Raw genomic sequence first — 20,725 nt, forward strand, 5'->3', positions numbered from 1 at the left:
GAGTTTGACACCCTGCTGAAACACTTTTCACCTCCTTTCTTAATTCGATATGCTTCCAATATTTCTCTCAACAGCCGCTTTTTGTGGCTATCAACTATTAGTGCGTGGAGATTTCGCCTGGCAAGTGCACTCCTTGCAGTGCATCACAAAGTGTGAGTACGGGGCCCCTTTAGTGAAATCTTATGTTCACGAAGGCGAAAATTCACGCAATTACCTTTTGGACCAACGTAATTCTTTGAATATGCGAAAAAAATACAATACAGTTCTTTTCCACCGGGAGGTTTTTCACGCGTCTTCAGAGTCTTGTTCTCCGATGCCATCACGGGATTGCTTAGACAGCGCAAAGGGAGGACACAGCCTCTTAAACAGCACTTAAAATGGCCGAACGCGCTAATGCGTGCCGGCGCGTTTCTTTTAGGTTACAACGCGTTCATTCATCGCGCGGCTACAGAATCTCGTGGCCTGAGGCCATTGTATGAATACTTAGAGAATGTAAGAAAGGGAGCCTACTGCTTCTTACTCAGCTTTTACTTAGACCAGAACGCGCTAGCGCGTGAGTGCGTTCAGGCACAGCTTGGGCTACTTGTAGTACCTACTCCGTAAGGGTGCTTACGTTCACCGAATTGAACTTCTGCATAAACTGCTTCGCATTTTATAACATCAAAAACATATCACAGTCTGGCAAAAACGAGCACGTTGGATGCGCTTGGGAAATCGAAACTGCATTCGGTCTCAAATGAACTACTTCGCGCAGTAGCATATGCGCAGAAGCTCCGCTCACGTAGCTTTGGCTTTGATGCCACGGAAAGTTGTTGCGAGGTACAGCTTCTAATATTAAAGCGATTCGCAAGGTGAAAAATTGAAAGAAATGCACACATTCTCTCTAAGTGTCTCAATATTCCTGTCGAGTTTTATTCGTCTATACAAGCAACCAATTGCACAAAGCACAATTTTAGTGTCAAATATTTTCATCGTGTCGTGGGCTATTATTGCGGACGTGAGAGCCCTGTCGTCTGCGAAGAGGAGCGTCATCACAGCACTAACGTTCGCGTCGGCCAATTTGATCGTGCACGTCATCCCCTCCTTCTCCCGGGGAAGAACGCAAAAAGAACAATAGGGCGTTTACCTTTCAATTTTACCTATATTTGTGGGGCGTAGCGTTGCCAGTTTCGGCTGATGGGATCGTGAACGCCCAATGTACGCACTGCGGTGGTCATCTCAAAATTACCAAATCTGATGAGAGGCACTTGAGGTTTAGATGGCATTATTATTGTTGGATCGATCGATTGATATGGGGGGTTTAATGTCCCAAAACCACCATATGATTATGAGAGACGCCGTAGTGGAAGACTCCGGAAATTTTAACCACCTGGGGTTCTTTAACGTGCACTCAAATACGAGCACAAGGGCCTACAACATTTCCGCCTCCAACGGAAATGCAGCTGCTGCAGCCGGGATACCATCCAGCGACCTGCGGGTCAGCAGCCGAGTATATGGGGCTACACAATGAAATGCGCTGGCCATAACATAAGTCTTGATTAGACCGCTAACAGCGGATACCATAGGCGAGAAGAAGAAAATATACAAAGTTGGTGTTAGATATAAAAAAGCGCTTTTTTAAAGGCTCGAGAGTATGTGGTCGTGCCGCTGTGCGTAGCGTTTCGGGCATATGTCGTCACGCACCCAGTAGTCATCGGTTCGAATCCGGTTGGCAAACCTTTCTTTGAAATATAATCATGCCTATTTTTTCAACTCTGTTTCTGAGACTGAAATATATCACTGAAGTATCGGTGGACCCTCAGCATCAAACACTTTCGTGTTGAAAATTCCTCGCAAATCCATGAAGTAAATGATGATGTGTGGAGCTAAGTGCCCACCCGTGCATCCGTCCTTGCGTACTTGCGTCCGTCCGTGCCTTCATCTGTCCGTCCGCCTATGCGTCCATAGATTCGTCCATGCTTCTGTCGATGCTGGCGTCTACCTGCTTGTCTTTCTGTGTGTCTCTTTGTTTGTATCTCGGTATCTGTTTCTTTGCCTGACTCTGCCTGTTTGTGTATCTGACGACAAGCCAGAGCCACCACGGCACTCCGCGCTCACCGCTCTGCGTCGTCCAGGCTCCACCAATGATCCGACACGAATGGCGACGATCCAGGAAACTGACAGAAACACTCGTTGCCCGCGCACTCAGGCACAGCCCACACAACAGCAAATCGGAAATTTATGGTACAGCGCCATCTACAATGTCCTCACTGAAGTGCAGTTCGTCTGTATTTCTATCAGACTGTGCCGTCTATTATACTGTTATCGAGATACCGCCGGTTACGCCTTACGCGGGCCAATGTTGGTCTGCATAAGCTTCGCTTTTAAAAGTGCATAAAGCACTTCCTTAATTTTGGTCTCAAGTGGGATAGCACGTGTGCCTAAGTAAACAAGGAACATTAGTCCTTCACCCTACAGGTGTAGTTCTCTACTTTCCGATAGATAGGAGTAAACTTTGTTAGAGAGAGAGAGAAATATTGAGGAAAAGCAGGGAGGTTTGTTAGCAACGTGGAAGTGAGATATGTGCTAAGTGAACTGAGTACCAGTCAGTTGGATGATTAGAAGATCTCTCATGAGCACGTGAGAATGAAACAAACGGTCGCTGTCTGGTCACTGGATTCGCTTGAGATTGATAAACTACGTCGCACAACACTCATTTGATAGCACTTCTGAAGCAGTCCCTTAATTTTATAGAAAGGACTATAAGTATGATATGAATGTAGTTTTACTTCCTACCATTCACCGAAGGGCACTACATGAAATAATGTAAGCGAGAAAATGAACAGAATACTTGCCCCCATTCACTGATAGGCACTCCATGAAATAGTGTACTCGAAGAAAATACAGGATATTCGCTAGAGTTGTTTCTCTAACCGGGCAATGCAGCTTCTAGTAAACGTCTCCGCTTGCTCCACTTGCACTGGGAGGTCGTTTTGCACAGCTGGGCTTTTAACTTTCCAACTTTGGCTGCAAAACTTCGTTTGTCCATCAGGGTGAATAATTGATTGATTTGTGGGGTTTAACGTCCCAAAACCACCATATGATTACGAGAGACGCCGTAGTGGAGGACTCCGGAAATTTTATCAGGGTGAACAAGCCGCTAGGTGTAAAGAGCTTTCAGCTGTCACATGGAAGGGACCTTTTTTCCGTCCCACAAACTTGCTGAAAGTTTCATTAAAGTGATTTCTATGTGTGTTTTTCTTAGACTTCATCAATACGCCATTTTTACCATTTTTCAAATGTTTGCAAATGACCATTTTTATTAAAGCTGCGCGTGATTGTTTTTTTGTTTTTACTGTTTTAGTTAGTTCATACGTTAGGTATACCGTGGACTTCTGTTGGGCCACTGAGAAACTTTTCAGTGGATGACGTAGCCAGGTTCCCCTCAAGATGCTCACTGCAACTTGTTTGTCTCGTCACCTTGGTAGCCTTATTATAAGTTAACCCAATTTTTACTTGGTTCATTTATTTATTCATTTATTGTTTTATTGGATCATGACTGCATATTATTATATCATAAAGAAAACATTTGCAGAACCCACATATCATGGGAATCGATGATATGCGAGTCATAATTGAGGAAGTTTGATTAGTCACTTTAAAATCAGCACAAAATTATGAGGGAGATAGAAATTATGCCATTCATGACTTCCATCTTATTATTATCAGTTTTGCGTCTGGTATATTTGTTCATCGCCCATTCACGTCACGTAATACCAAATTTGGTATATTTAAAGCTAGAGAAACGGCCGCGAGCGCGCTATGAGCGTTTCATGTAATTATGTTTTACATGGAAGGAATATCATGAGTATCATGTTTGCACAAGTCAAATACCTTCGTCATCCATTAACGTCCCATAACACCAAATTTGACATATGTGAAGAAAGCAAAATGATCGCAAGCACATCATAAGCGCAACATGTTTTCATGTTCTCACATGACACGCACACCATGATTATCATGTTTACACCACTCTTTAATTTCATCATCTATTCACGTCACGTAATACTAAATTTGGTGTATGTGATGCTATCGGAACGACCGTGACTGCATAATGAGCCCACTACTGTGTCATGTTCATACATGACACGCAAGTCATCAATAACATGTGTGGGCCAGTCATCTATGTTCGCCATGCAGTCATGTCATGCTATACCAATATTGCGATATGTCATGTTAACGAAACCACCACTGGAGCAGCTACATCATGACATGCAAATCATGACATTCATGACAAACAGGATTTTCTTCTTATGACTAGTCAGTTATGCTTGTTATGCAGTCATGTCGTGCCATGAAAAATTTTGTAAGGATCCCATTGTCCAAACGGCCAGGAGAGCTGAAAGTCGTAGGCGGCTAAACAGATCGATAGTTAGATAGATAGATAGATAGATAGATAGATAGGAAGATAGATAGATAGATAGATAGATAGATAGATAGATAGATAGATATCGTTAAGCTCGCCGAAGCTCGCTAAGAAATGCTTCGCATTTAACAATGCCAGTACTACGTCTACTGCTTCCCTCCAGCCACCACCCACGCGGCACCCACCACGTACGAACTCTCGGGAGAACAGAGGAACGCCACAACCTGGGCGATTTCTCGGGTAGAAGCAAGCCGGCCAACAGGAATGGTCGCACATAGTGCGTTTCGCCTTTGATCTCCCATTCTTAGGACAGGTGGAGTCTCGGTCAGTCCGGGCAGCACGGCATTGCAGCGAATGTGCCGCTTAGCAAGTTCAGCGGCCATGCAGCGCGTGAAGGACACAACAGCGGCCTTGCATGCAGAGTATACTGAGAAACCCGTCAAGCAGTCATTGGCAGCACGGCTGGACACGTTAACAATGGCACCGTCGGTAACACTCGCTTGGAGCATGACGCGTGCCGCAGCTCGACAGACCAGGAAAGGACCCTGCGAAAAAAAAACTGACAATGCATGGCGCCGTATTATTGCATATATAGGATAATGAAAAAAAGCATGGACCTCGTACTATATACTGCTCACGTCAGTGTAGCTAATTTAGACGCAATCACAGAACGTCCTTCATCCTTACATTACACAAATTGTATACAGCTCTAGACAGGCTCTTCGTTTGTTAAGACACCAATTAGTTTGCATAAAAGAGCATTAGGTCTACACCAACTTTGAGGCCCTCCAGACAGAACAGCAGATTCGTTCTGTCAGGTTCTCTTAAAACACCTCTGGCACTCTTTAACTTACTGACAATGGGTAACTTCCAACATTGGCTGACTCTACTAGTCATCGAAGTTGCAATATATTCTATTTTAACATAAACAAACACATTTATGCCACAGTTCTACACGTACACTTCGATGCGATACCAAGTGCGCACGATTCTTATTAATATTGCTTCTAATATACGCCAATATGTGAACTTTTAGTAACTGTTGCATTCCTTCACTGCATCATGTGTAAGGCAACTGAGCGGCTACATTTGGTATTGGCTCCCATCGCCTCTCATTCACTCTGTCGTTAGTTTTGTGCAAGTCGTGCAACTACGCCAACATATATAATAATGATACCTTTAACATAGTGCCGTTCTGGTAGCGCTATGATACGAAATAAATGACAAGAGAAATAACATGCTGACGCAAAAACACACTCCATGTTGCAACGTCTGCACTGCGGAAATACGGAAAGCCCTGCGTACTTGGCAAGAAGTTATGAACAAACAACACCCAAAGTGACAAGCCGTTTTCCGACAGAATACCGGTGTAATATTGAATGTAAATAATTAACCTGATGGAGACGTTACAAACAGCAGGCCCCCCAATATATCATACTTCACCTGGATTTCAACATTGGGCCACTCTATTCATTTTCAGTAGTTATGTAATCATGGTGCGGTAAGCATTAGTCTTTACACCATGCGCTTCGGCATAACACTAAACAGAGCGAAGTGCTTCCATTTCGCTTTTGGTCCCAAATGTTCAAACGCAGCGAGGCATCATGCCACGCAATTTGTGGGGAAATGAAACACTACGAATGTCACATGTACATGGCTTCACACACAAAAAACGCTTATCACCCGTTTCATAGGGACGTCATACGCATTGAGCATTGCTACTTTGTCAGTTATAGTTAGAAGTAGCTTTTTGAAAAGCACACACAGCACCCCGGCGGCTGGATTCAGTGGCCGTGTCTATACACTCATTAGATTGACCGATTACGCTACATTCTTTGTGTTATGTCCAATGCAGTGAAAACAAACCGTAAATATTTTCTTGTTGATCGATTGGTAAGTACAGTTTGATTGATATGTGGGGTTTAACGTCCCAAAACCACCATATGATTAAGAGACGCCGTAGTGGAGGGCTCCGGAAATTTCGACCACCTGGGGTTCTTTAACGTGCACCCAAATCTGAGCACACGGGCCTACAACATTTCCGCCTCCATCGGAAATGCAGCCGCCGCAGCCGGGGTTCGAACCCGCGACCTGCGGGTCAGCAGCCGAGTACCTTAGCCACTAGACCACCGCGGCGGGGCGGTGGTCTAGTGGCTATGTAGAGTTAAAGGTCTCAAAACCACCATATGATTATGAGAGACGCCGTAGTCGAGGACTCCGGAAATATTGACCACCTGGGGTTCTTTAACATGTAAGCATTTTGTAATTGCGTTGTCCTTTATTCGAAAATGAAAAACTATTATACGCAAAAACCCTGTTCAAAAAAGCATTGCAATTCATATGCATTATGGGCTGTCGTCGTTCTGTTCTCGCGCTATAACTATCGTCATGTCAAACCAACTAGCCCAAACTGCCACACTTCTAAGTGTTGCCATTGCTCGAAAAGGAAGGCAAAGGAGAAGAAGATTGGAGCCTGACATGATAAATTCGCGAAGGGGGTGGTTGCTGGAGCCGAATTTTCGACATGTGGACTTGCCGTTTTTTCAAAGCTGTGAGTTTTTTTCTAAGCACTGGTGTGTGTATGCTTCGTCTCCTCACCCCCAGTTGATACAACAGAGGACGAGAGTGCAACTGCAATAGAGGGAGGGGTGAATGAAGGCCATTGCGACGAATCGGGTGAGTCATAAAGATGAAGGTAATCTGAGAAAAAAATGATTACCTTCTGATTACCGCTTTCCTTCCGACGAATCCTATTCGCCAAGCCATCCTGTTATCACGCTCTTCCCCTTTTTTTACGGTGGCCCTCTCCTCTTCCGTTGTTTGGATTGAAGATGCGTATGTGAAGCACACCATCACAAGCACTAAGCAAGTCACTCAAAGCATTGAAATAAAGAAGTCCGCTTGTTGAAACAGCGGCTCCAGCACCCACCCTTCGTTTAGGTATCCGTTATGTTCTACGGGTGTAGTATACACGATTTCGCTATCCTATGGCACGGCGTATGCCGGCCATATCAGACTCTGCGTGCACGAGTGAGCAAGGAAGAGTTTTCCTTATTTTATTGACTGTATAAATTTGGTAAACTGAAGGTCTGTAATAATTAAACTGCTCAGAATGTCAAAAAAAATAAAATTTATAAAAACTAAAATGCGCTAATATGAGCGTGCTGCGCAAACAGTCATAACTACGAAATGTTTAGTGCGATTCAAACGCGACTTGGCAGGAACGTATTGAGAACACTATTCTGCGCAAGAAATGTTACGATCGCAATACCTTCAAGCTAAGGCGTCTTTTCGCAAAAATACTAAAAAAGTTTATATTTGGCAAATTAGTTTTCCACGCAATGCGACATGATACAAACGTTACCGTTCATTTTCAATCTTTTTGCTTGAGTGCACAGTTGTACCTGCGAAGAAAAAGTACGCAACGTCACATGGGAAAATATTGATACGTGTATGGAACTGTCACTTCGGCACAGTTGAAATGGCACCCGAAAGAAGGAAGACGACAACGTGGTTGTTGTTGGTTGCTCTCTCGCGAGCTTCCCGCGTTGGCCTGCATGACTGTGCGCTCTTTAAGCCCTTACCAAAACCTGCTGTTGGTGAATAAATCTTCCCCGTAACATCTTTTGGTGGTAGGTGTGGGGTCTTCACACAACCCGGCTCTGGAACTCTGTGATTATCGCGGCTGGACGCCAGGTTTGTCCAGCCGCGATGCCTGAAGCCGGCACTCAGGCCTCGCCCTCCGCGACGGCTCCATCACCTGTACTTCCCCCTCATCATTTTTTTATTGAAATAGAAAATAAACTAAGGAGTTTTTGTCACCGTTACTTGGCGACGGCTACCCCTTTCCCCTTAATTGGTACAAATAACAATATGAAAAAACAATGACATATATACTTATTAACAGTACAACATTGGTGAGAGCAAAAGTTCTCTTACATGGGCAGAACAAACACGTAGACGACACGCTCACTTTGAACTTTTGTCTGCTCAGTTGTCGTCACAAATCTTCGTTCTTTAAAGAAGTGTTGCAGCACCTTCATTGCTTTGCCGTTTGTTTTGGATGGCCATGGACCTAGTATTTTATTCAACCCGAATGTTCACTCAGGATCTAACCTATGCAGTTCTTGTTCTAGTCACCTTTGGTGTGTGTCGTGTTTTGGACAGTCGAGCAAGAGGTGACAGATATCCTCATCATCGTGGCCTCATGAACATGCTGGCAATATTGCACGACAAATACGAAGTAGGAAGTGCTTTGTGAAAGCAGTTCCGAGTCGTAGGCGATGAATGACTGTGTCAATACGTCTTGGGAGGTCAAGGTCTAATTGGCATTCAAGATTAAGATCAACAGAATATAGGATCAATAGCTTTGTTTTGTCAGTGAACCAGGTAGACAGGCATAATTCACGTTTTGTTGTTCTTAAAATTCTATTTACATCATATTGAGATACCGGAATGAAGCACGTTTGCGTAGAATTATGAGCGGTTTTCGCCAACTCATCCGCCATTTCATTTCCTTTAATTCCGCAGTGACTGGGAACCCACTGAAATGCCACTCGATGATTCGACTTTGTAGCTTCTGAGAGCTCTTTTATATAGCGTATACTATACGCACATCAATGTGTCTTGAAGTGGCACTTTCCACACGAGCCAGTGCTGCCAGAGAGTCTGTATATACTACCAATTTTCTTGGTGTCGTTGACAATTTAATAAAGCTTATGGCTAGCAAAATTGCTACGAGCTCCATTCATATTCTTTATGCAATTCTGGAATTATGAATGCTGATATCGCTGTCTCTTTACAGTTCCCGCTACAGTTCCCGAGCCTGATGAGCTCTTCGGAAGGTCTAGACAGATTTGTAGGCAATTGTTTCATGCAGCCTCTAAAATTCGCTTGTTTGTTGGTGATAATCAGTGAAGCACCTGTAGGCACGCAAGGTTCCCTCAGTGTACGCTATCTCAAGCAGGATTATTGATCGGCACTTGCATTCCCATTGTGTTCCCGCCATGAAGTTCAAGAGTTGTGATGCTGCAGCTATTCTCGCTCGAAGTACCTTCATCTGAGGAGGCCAAGCAAGACTTCTGTCGATGACTATTCCAAAAAATCACTCAGACCGTACATAAGTCAGTGGCCGGCCATCGAAGAGGAGCGGATACTTGGTCATTTTCTTTCTCGTGAATGCGATGGCTTTCCTCTTTTCTAGAGAAATGTGCATACCCCAAAACAAAATACGCGGAGAGGTTATGTAGAGCTTTTTGAAGACTTGGAGCACTCCAGATACACATTTTGTTGGCGTAAATTTTGATGTGCACTCCTCGGGGCAATATCCTTCTTGTATGGATCAGAGTGATGTTGAAAAAGAGTGGATTGAGCACTGCGCCCTGAGGTACGCTGTTCTCTACTGCATAAAATTCTGTGGGACCGTTTGGAGTGCACTACTATATCTTCCGTTCTTTTAAATAGCCCTCGATCTATTTATAAATTCTTTCTCCAAGGCCAAGACTGACGAAGGCTGCAAGAATGGCATGGTGAAAGGTGGAGTCAAAAGCTGCTTTCATGTTGAGAAAGATAGCTATTGGAATGCGTCCAGCAGGGAGGTCTTCTTCAAATGAAGAAATGAGGCTGATGACATTATCGATAGGTGATCTGCTTTGATGGAATCCGTTCATTTCATGAGGAAATTTGTCGTGGCTTTCTAAAAACCAAGTCATTTGTTTATGAACCATCCGCTCCATAAGCTTGCCCATGCAACTCAGCAGGGCAACGGGTCAGAAAGAAGCTTAGCTTGTTGCCTGCTTCGATGGTTTCAAAATGGGCACTATTTTACCGAGTTTCCATTCTGCGGGAACCTCGCCAGACAGCCATGAAGAGTTATAATAATCTAGGAGTCGTAGGCGGGATATGTGGAGTAACTTTGCGATGGCTTCATAGCTTAATCCTTCTTGACCGGGTGATGTGTGTCTGTTTGATTTGCCGATTGCGGTGTTCAATTCTTCATTTGTGAATGGCAAATCCAACGCTACCCCTGTCTCTCGTGAGAAGTCAGACTTGATGTCCCGAAGAGCTCCAGGGTATTCAAGTTGATCATAGCACTGTGTAGTATCTTTCTGACAGCTCTTTGAGGGATTTCCGTTCGTGAAGGGAAAGTGTAGTCAAAAGGTGAAGCTGTTGGAGGGGTGTTTGCATGCCTCTAAACACCTGCCATATTTTGGCTACCAGTTGATGAACGTCCAGTGTCGAGCAAAAGTCGCGCCATCTTTGGCAGCTACATTTATTCAGGTAACGCCGGATATGACGTCGTGTTCGTCCGCAGGCTCGAAGGTCTTCCAGACACTTTGTGCGCAATATTTTCATCTCAGGTCGCCTGCGAATAGCAAACGCTTTTTGAAACTCCTCATCGTTTTACGGAAATCTGTCATTTTTAGCTGAAAGACGTGTGCATGCTTTTAGGCAATGAGACATCATAGTGAGTAATTGTTTGTCCTTGGTGGCAGCAAAAAATTCCTTCGGTAACGGCGTCTTCGAATGAATTACAATCAGTAGATCTTGTAATCAGTTTCCTTCATGACATTTTCGCCCGAACAGCTGATATCATGATCGAATAGTGATCACTCCCCCGTTTTTCCAAGCCGATGCACCAGTGAAAGTTACGGGCAACTGAGCTTCTTCCGAAGGTGACGTCGATGTTTCTCGTAGCCGAAAAGCGTCTTAGATATGTGATACTGCCATCATTTCGAGGTTCAATGGAATGTTTTGAGAGTAGTTCTGTGAACTTGGCTCCTCGCGCACAAGTGTGTGAGCTGCCCCAAATTTCATTGTGGGCATTGAAGTCTCAACAAATGATGTGTGGAGAAGGTGTTCTCCAAATCAAATTTTCAGGTCTTGAAGCATCGAAAGGCTTGCCTGGTTCCTGGTATATTTCAATGAGTGTGTATTCTTGTTTTCTGATCGCTGTGATGACTCACGCATATTTATTTTCGTTGTGGGGTGCGATGTCGATCTCGGCCCCGCATTATTGATGGGAATTTCGACGCACATAACATACTCTAGGGAGATTTGCGCTGTGATGCAAGAGGTTGCCTTGTCGAGAACAATCTCACAACCTCTGATCTATGCCTTTTCAACAAAAATTAACCAACATATTACAATCTATCACACAATTAATACTCATTTATTGACCTATTGACATCAACGCTGCTGTTCATTATTTTACTGCTTTTATTTTAGACGTAGCCGAAAAGTGATGCTACAATCAAATGGATACTCTAGCAGACGACGAGTTCCCTGGGGGAACATCGACTGCAAGCAAGCGCGAAGAAAGCAAAATAAGGCATGGGGTACCCTACGGAAATATCCAACTGCGGAAACTGGTACAGTTTAAACAAATCAAATCACAGGGAAGGCGCACACGGAGGCAGGCCAGGTGAACAAGCTGGGAAAAGTTCCTCTCCTGCATAAACTAGCACACTCAAGAATCTAGAGCATAGAATGACCGGAGGAGGTTGAAAGCGCAAAACTTCCAACCACTGCCACTTGTGAATGACGAGGGAAACACCTTGAATGTTCAGTGAGACACCCTGAAAGAGCACTTCGAACGTGTATCGAGCTCTATGAACTATTCTAAGGCATTCCAAAAATACAAAGACGAAAAAAAGAACTGATAGCGCTGGGTCATAACTGCCATCAGAATGAACCTTATAATCGTTATCTTGTTGAGCGGAATTAAAGGCTGCCCTCTTCAAGTCAGAGGTCTGTTTCGAGATTTGACAAAATTGTATGTGATATGATTAAGCGCCTACACCCTGGCACACAAATGACACTCGTTGTAATATACAATAACATTTGGGGTAATGGACCCATTCGAAACACATGAAAAGAAGCGATAGTATTTCACATAATCAAACAAGGAAGAACCCCTCATTGGTAACAAACTACCGCCCTATAGCACTAATGAGCTGCCTCAGCAAGGTTTTCAAAAAAATGATCCACCGCCGCCTATTGTACCATCTTGAAACAAACAACCTTCAAGACCCATGTGAGTGTGGCTTTATCGAGGGCAGGTCGACAACTGACCACCCTGTGTGTGAAGAGGCCTGCATTTGTAATGCATTTGTCCATGAACTGCTTCCTAAGTTTTTCTTGACATTGAAAAAGCGGATGATACGACGTGGCGCTATAGAATTCTTGGTGATTTGTCAACAATGTGTGTTGGCGGGAACATGCTTTAAATTATTGAGAGTTACTTATCGAACCGTGTATTCCGTGTCAAGATCGGTAACACGTTTTCAAGAACATTCATTCAAAAAACTGGGGAACCACGTGGTGGTGTACTTAGCTCTACCCTTTTTATTGTAGAAATGACTTCTTTACGAAACTCAATTCCCAAAGACATCTCCTACTCCGTGTATGTAGACGATGGACAAGTAGGATTCAGGTCGTGTAAGCGACACGTACAAGTCAACCTAAACAAAATATCAAAATGGGCTGATAAGAATGACTTTAAACTTAGTGTGCGGAAAATCTCCATTGTCCTTTTTACTAAGCAAGGCCGCTTGGTCTTAGATTCAGCAGTTGAATTAACTTCATGGCCAACGCTTAACGCTGTATGCAGAGAAAAACTTTCAACGTGTTACACTTGACTCCAAGCTTACTTTTATTTCCCACATAATATCCCTCAAGGCTAGATGCCTCAAGGCAATAAATATCCTGAAGATCTTGTGACACACCTCATGGGGTAGTGATAGGAAATGCCCATCAAATCCTTACAGAAACCTCGTTCGATCACGACTAGACCTCGGCGCTGTAATTTATCAATCGGCTACACCCAGTGCCTTAAAGATCATGGATCTTATCCATAATTCAGGCATACGTCTCACCACCGGTGCTTTCAAAACAAACCCCATCCAAAGTCTATATGACGAATCAAATGAGCGGCCACATGACCTACAACGTTCGTACTGTGGTTTTATTTATTTCTGAATGTACAGTTCAGTGCATAATTTTAGAGATCACGGTAGCGCGCGCCGAGGCGCGTCGGTACGCCTTCTGGCTGCTGCACGGCTCTGTCCTGAAGCGTGTACTGCGCTCTCGTCCCATATAACGCGGCAGCCTGCCCTTTTGCTTGTCTCAACGGCGTGCATCTCGAAACGATGCGGACGGCAGAAGGTGTCACTTCTGTAGTCGCTGTGAAAACAATGAAAAAAGCCTAGCGCTAACGCTAATGTGTCGACAGCACATCATTTGCGGATTTCAGCGTGCTGCATATAGTGCACGTTACTCCTAGCGATACGCGGCGTGATCACATTTTGAATGTCGAGTTAGGTAATCAATAAGCTCAGCAGCAGTGTTGCCTTTTGCGCTCTAATTCGCCGAACTAACGCACGTAGCAATACTCAGTCCAAATATCATGTCTCTATGAACATGCATGAAACCACCAAACGTCCAACAGCTGCAGAAAAGAGCCGAGGAAGAAAAGTGAAAACAAACTGGGTTTATTAAGGATAAATCATTTATTAAGGCTGCGGCGGTGGTGCAGTGGTCTCAATGCTCGGCTGCTGACCCGAAAGCTGCATCTCCAAGTCTGAACCTGAACCCCATTGAAAACGTCTGGGGTCTCGTGAAACGCCGACTTGCGGCGTAGAATCTTGGAAGTTCAACGAAGGAGACCCTATTCGCGGCCGTACAGGAGTAGTGGGAAGCACTTCGTTCATGCCCCGAGATCGTGGCCGCGCTATACAATTCGATGCCATCCCGTGTGGCGCAAGTGATTGCCGCCGATAGGCGTTTGTTTAAATACTGAAAGTAGTGATCCTTCTTGGATAGCAGTTATAGCTGTCGTTTTCTTTTTTCTGGCTTATAAGAATAAGCAGTTTATTTATCGCGTTTCTTGTCTATTCTTTCTGGATGCGCGATATTCAGTGGTTTACTGCATACCACTGCACGTGCCATAGTCGCACCAAGATATGGAGCTGGCATAACGTCTCCGAGACAGAGCACAAAATTCATGACTGCAAGATGAGCATATAACGCAACTCCGTTTGAGAAAAGTTGAGAAACTGCATGTTTTCCGCGCTGAATCAAAGAAGAAAGCGTAATGCATGGCGCGCTGGAGCCATGGTATCACATTAGAGGCGTTTTTGCCGCTATATTATCGCTCGGGAGTACCGGTGCTTGCACAGCGACTGCAGAAGTGGCACCTTGCGCCGTCCGCATCGTTTCGAGATGCGCGCCGTCGAAACGAGCGAAAGGGCAGGCTGCCGGATGATATAGGTTGAGCGTGCGCAGTACGCGCTCCCGGACAGAGCGGTGCAGACGCCAGAAGGCGCAGCGACGCGCCTCGGAACGCCCTCCCGTGGTCTCTAAAATTATGCACTCGACTGTACATTCTAGAAAACACCACCCTTGCGATCTCACAATAAATGATACCTCCTCTGCACTACGTTTTCACAACAAACTAACAGTAAGAGGGCCTTGCACTTCGAGTTAGGTGGCTTTCTGAAGATGTGTCTGTTCCACTTCTTGAGTATTGCCCAATGGATCCATCTGAACTGTTCCCGCTATGGTTGTAGACTGGCTATGGACTGCGACGCGTCATTTACTGAAGTGACTAAGCATGCTCCAGACGCCCATATCCACACGAATTTCCTTGAGCTGCAGTCGAAATACTTCTTCCCTGAATATTACACAGATGCGTCCAAATCTCAGACAGGCATGTCTTATGCAGCCGTTGATTCATTTTTCTCTGAATAGTATGTTCTACATCCGAATACAAGTATCTTCACAGCAGAGGCATCGCCTTACTTTCTGCTGTCAAACACACCAAACAACTTGAAGAGGCCAAGGCAGTTACATACACAGACTCACTGAGCGTGGTTTAAGCCATACTATAATGCCAGAAACTCAGAAACCCAGTAATCACGGACTTGTATTCACTAGTGTGCGTTAGCTAGCATGTAACAGTTTGCTGGGTGCCTGGGCACAGAGGTATTGAAGGAAGTGTACTGGCGGACAGAATCACGTATTCACTCCGCGCAAATACAAATAAAACATCTATTGCTGTCCGTGTACAATATCTAAAGCCATACCTGCGAAAAAAGCTACTAACTCACTGGCAAGACGACTGGGACTCTCAATCTTTAAATAAACTCTACATAGTTAAGCCACAGTTAGGGCATTGGTCATCATAGCAAGGTCAAGACGAAGGGATGTCCTATTTTGTCGGCTTAGTATAGGACGCACTTACGGTACGCACAGTTTTTATTGACTGGTGAGGAGCATCTCCTGTGTGGTAGATGTGGCGAGAGGGTTACTGTTCAGCATGTCCTGCTGGAATGCCACGAAGCAGAAATTGAAAGGATGAGACACAGCCCTTTAGCATATGAAAAATGCATACCGCTTCACTTGTTTCTCTTACTAGTCAGAGAACCACTATTCAGCGCAAAATCAGTTTTAGCGTTCGTGAGCGATTTCCGCATGCTCAACATTAGCTGCTTTAGTAATCGTAACACTGCCTCCCTCGAGAGGCAGTAGTTGCGATTTTAGGAGCGAAGCTCCTTAAGGCGTGGGCTGTGCGTCCCCTGTATGTAGCCACCTCTCGTTCAGTTCTAAGAATTACGCTAGCCACCGCCCGATCTAAAGGGTACAGCCATATCCATCCGTCCATCCGTCCATCCGTCCGTCCATCCATCCATCCATCCATCCATCCATCCATCCATCCATCCGTCCGCCCGTCCGTCCGTCCGTCCGTCCGTCCGTCCGTCCGTCCATCCATCCATCCATCCGTCCATCCATCCGTCCGTCCATCCATCCGTCCGTCCATCCATCCATCCATCCATCCGTCCGTTCGTCCGTCCGTCCGTCCGTCCATCCGTCCGTCCGTCCGTCCGTCCGTCCGTCCGTCCGTCCGTCCAAAAGATGCAAGATGTTATAAACTAGACGGCGGTACGTGTAGTTGATTATGAAAGATGCGAGGTGTTATAAAATAGGAATGATGCCACATATGGCGCGTGTCATCGTTCGATATAGTGCGGCGACGTACGCTAGGGGGAGCGTTGCAATAAAATCGAGTGTGCAAAATGTACGGAGGATTCATGGTTTACCAGGTTTACCTCCGGAGCTTCGCCCACTCATCATCATTCACTTCGCGGATATGGCGGCATTTTTTATTTGTAATGGCACGTGTCTCTTGGACCTTGTACTAAAGGCTATTGCGAGGCTGATGTGCTACTTCGTATTTCATCTATTGAGAGTCAAACACTATTTTTTAGCATTTCCCTTCCCCTGCTCATAGCATTGACCCCGCTACAGCAGCTACCACAATTTTATTTTGCAGTTATTTCAAAGCACTGAAAGTTTTGATTTGAAGGTTTCTCTACATCCACTGCATGAATCATACAGCCATACAACAATATTGCCACAGTTTCGGCTCTCTTTGGCCACACCATGGCCCTTGCGCCACTAAACGCCATACATTATCATCATTCAAGTTAAGGCCGATGCTTTCGCGGCCAAGTTGAGAGCACTAGATGCTAAGGTCATTACGTAGGCCACTAACGTATATGCATTTGACGCTACGATCAACGCGCTCAAGCGCAGGCACATATCTTTCGAGCCTAAGCATGGCACGTCCACCTAAAGAGTTTAGGATTTGGCAGTGGAACTGCTGAGGGCTCACTTGCAAGAAGGCGGTTCTTTAGGAGTTCACTCATTTTCACTCTGAGAAGCCACACGGCATTTTGCTTCAGAAGACGCTTTCGTATTCTGTCAATATGCTGAGTTACAACTTTCACGCTCTTTATGAAGTGAGACGAAGAGGCATTTGCACGCTCCTCTCTAAGCAATACACCTGTATCTCGCATGATCTTTTTATAGACACTACTACACTCATTTGTCGAAATTATTCCGCGCAGTAATCTAAAGGGTAATGTTATCGTGCTTCATATATTTAGTTCACCAAATGACTCAAGGCGAAGGTTTGCAGTGCCGTGGAGTAGGGCTGCCGTGAGGACCAGTATCTCCCTGCTTGTGGTTGCGGGTGACTTCAGCGCTCCTCATCAGTCTTGGGATTATCTGTGGTGATTCCGTAAAAGCGAGAATTTTGGGCAAGCAGCGGTGAACCTGAGCCCCACTCTCGCTTCGGACCCGGCATTACCGTCCGGAAGAGGTAACTCCAGCCCGCGGGACACCACGCCATGTCTTAACTTTGTTAAAAAGGTTAAATCTGCACTTCGCACAGCTTGCACGTGAATCTGGGCGGTCACCATAATGTCCTAGCTACGCATATCAGTGTAAAAGGCAAGCTCGTAAAAGAGTTTATTTTCACAAATTGCGATTACTTCCGGCATATAAGAAAAGAATGTGCGAAAGCGGAAAACTCAACCTCCAGCGTGGATCGATGGACCAAACAGCTGAAGTAGACGTTAGTGAGGCAACAAAAAAAGACACGCACAAATTTGGAAATGGATAAAGTTAACAGCCACCTTGCGCACCTCCTAGAGGCCCGGAAATTATTACTGATTAGGTGGAAGGAGCAGAGTCTCAATCATGCGTTTCGCAAGAAAATTACAGACATTAACCGATTCATCGAGTACCACTGCCAGAGCCTTACTAGGCAGCAGTGGCATGAGGTGTGCAATTATGTTGACGGCCAAATGAGCCTAGAAGTGAATTATAATTTGCTAAAACACTTTTCGAATGAGTCGAATTCCAAAAGTAATCAATGGCAAGCCATTGCTGAACTCATACATGCAGCCAGACAGTCTGAATCTGAACAAGCTATACCTAATGGATTAGCTCTACCCTCTAGCTGTTCCGACTATCCGTCCTAGACAGGACCCCCTTGCACTGCGCTATAAGAGACCTTTAACTTCAGCGACGCATAAAGTTGTTCAAAACCTTAATGGACGATCGTCTCCGGGGCTGTATTGTATCTCTAACAGGGCCCAAAGAAACCTGGAAAATGAATCCATTAATTTTCTTACCAATGAGATCAATCGCATATGAAAAGAAGGTTCTGTCAGGCTTTCGAAAAATGGTGTCGATTGCCTTCATCCCCAAGCCAGGGCGACCTTCAGGATTAGCCAATCTTAGGCCCATATCACTGCTGTCCTGTGTCGGTAAGATGGCAGAGCACATTATTCACAACCATTCCTCTAAACAGACCGAGAAGAAGGGTTTTTCTTACTTACAAAGTGGTTGAGTTTGTCCGTCTTTGTCCACACAAGGCACAATAAAGCTACTTGAACATCAAATCATAGATGTGAACACATGGAACACAAGAGGCATCCTGGGCCTTCACTTGGAATAACCGTTTGACAATTCCTCTCACGCGCACATCATAAACTACGTTTTGAGCTTGAACTAGGCGAAGCCTTTCACGGATACCGCACTGATGCCAGCGGTTACGGAATAGGCGCTGCGTTGGCTCAGCGACAGCGTGGGTAGCATCGCGTGATGGCTTATGCTAGCAGGCTGCTGTCCCCCTCGAAGCGTAATTATTCCATCACAGAGAGCGAATGCCTAGCGCTGGTGTGGGCAGTCACGAAACTTCGCCCTTACTTATACGGCCGAGCATTTATAGTTCTCACCGACCACCACACTCTTTGCTAGCTCGCCTCTCTCAAAGATCTCACAGGTCGTCTCGCCTGCTGGGCACTCCGCCTCCAGGAGTATTCTTACACCGTAGTGTATAAGTCAGGAAAACTGCACAAATATGTGGATTGTCTGTCACGCTACCCTGTGGCCGACTGCGATCCTACGAGCACTGATTATGGGGGTTGTGTCCTTGCCATCTCCCAGCTGCTTCATCTCGGGGACGAGCAGCGTCGCGATCCGGATATCAGCCGCCTAATACAACAGCTTGAATCTTCACCGCAAGACGCTTCTGTTCGCATGTTTATCTTAAAAGACCACACCTTATATCGGCGTAATTTATCGCCCAATGGTCACGACCTACTTCTGGTCATACCAAAGCACCTGCGCTCCACAGTCCTACGCGAGCTCCATGACGCGCCAACCGCCGGTCACCTTGGTGTCTCTCGCACATGTGACCGTGCGCGCCACCGCTTTTACTGGCCTCGCCTTTCCCGCTGTGTACGTGGTTATGTCAACGCTTGTGAAATCTGCCAGCGTCGCAAAAAACCATCAGGACTCCCTTCCGGATATCTTCAGCCCATCGACATCCAATCGGAGCCATTCTTTTGTGTTGGTTGAACCTTCTCGGTCCCTTCCCAACATCCGCCTCCGGAAACAAGTGGGTCGTGGTGGCTACGGATTACGCGACCTGTTACGCCGTTACGCGCGCCATGCCAACAAGCTGCGCTACAGACGTCGCTGATTTTCTGCTACGCGATCTCATTTTAGTGCATGGAGCCCCTCGTCAACTGCTCACAGACCGAGGCCGTACGTTCCTTTCGAAAGTGATTGACGATATCCTGCGTTCCTGCTCTACCCAACATAAGCTCACGACATCGTACCATCCCTAGACAAACGGGCTTACAGAACTTCTGAACCGCACCCTGAAAGACATCCTATCGAAATACGTATCGGCTGACCATTGTGATTGGGACATTGCACTACCCTACGTGACGTTCGCATACAATTCCTCCCGGCATGACACTGCAGGGTACTCGCCATTTTACCTTCTGTTTGGACGCGAACCAACATTGTCGTTGGATACTTTCCTGCCAGCCGCTGCGCAGTCTACTTCTGAATATGCACGCGACGCTATTACCCGGGCTGATCATGCTCGTCAGCTTGCCCGCAGCAGAATAATGGCGTTCCAAGACTCGCAGAAGCATCGTTACGACGAGCGGCATCGCGACGAACACTTTCCAACAGGTTCCCTCGTTCTTCTTTGGTCCCCTACGCGACATGCAGGCCTTTCAGAAAAACTTCTTTCTCGTTTCACGAGCCCATACCGCGTGCTTAGATGAGTGAACCGACACTACATATGAAATTGTCCCGGATAATCCATCAACCTCTTCTGCTCTGCTGTCAAGGGACATCGTCCACGTATGAAGGCTCAAGCGTTACCACAGTACTCCTGCTGTGGCCCCGTAAACTCACCGGGTCGGCGCTTTTGCCGCCGGAGGTCGTGTTACGTGATTTCAGCTGACTGAAACAGGGCATATTAGGACATACCCAAGAAAGGTGCCTCAGACTGAGAGTCAAGAAGTGGACGTTGTCAGTGAACTGCGTTGAGGCTGTAGACTGTCTACTGTTATTTCCCAGGTAACAATATTCACTCGTCTAACCCACTACCTGTAACTTCAGGTGTTCCGCAGTGGTCTGTCTTAGGGCCTCTACACTTTTTAATTTACA

At 45.7% G+C, this 20,725-nt stretch overlaps 1 protein-coding gene across 1 annotated transcript in view; it reads right to left on the reverse strand.

Annotated features, from left to right (window-relative positions):
- Window positions 1-3,994: 3,994 nt before the first annotated feature.
- LOC119173631 (carbonyl reductase family member 4) overlaps window positions 3,995-20,725 on the reverse strand; it is a 35,815-nt gene continuing 19,084 nt past the window's right edge. Inside the window, exon 3 of the mRNA XM_075896181.1 lies at window positions 3,995-4,950. Coding sequence (XP_075752296.1) covers window positions 4,552-4,950 — 399 coding nt within the window. The 3' untranslated portion in view covers window positions 3,995-4,551. The remainder of the gene's footprint in view (window positions 4,951-20,725) is intronic.

This window comes from Rhipicephalus microplus, chromosome 5, assembly GCF_043290135.1.
Source record: "Rhipicephalus microplus isolate Deutch F79 chromosome 5, USDA_Rmic, whole genome shotgun sequence".
NCBI classification, from domain to species: Eukaryota; Metazoa; Arthropoda; class Arachnida; order Ixodida; family Ixodidae; genus Rhipicephalus; species Rhipicephalus microplus.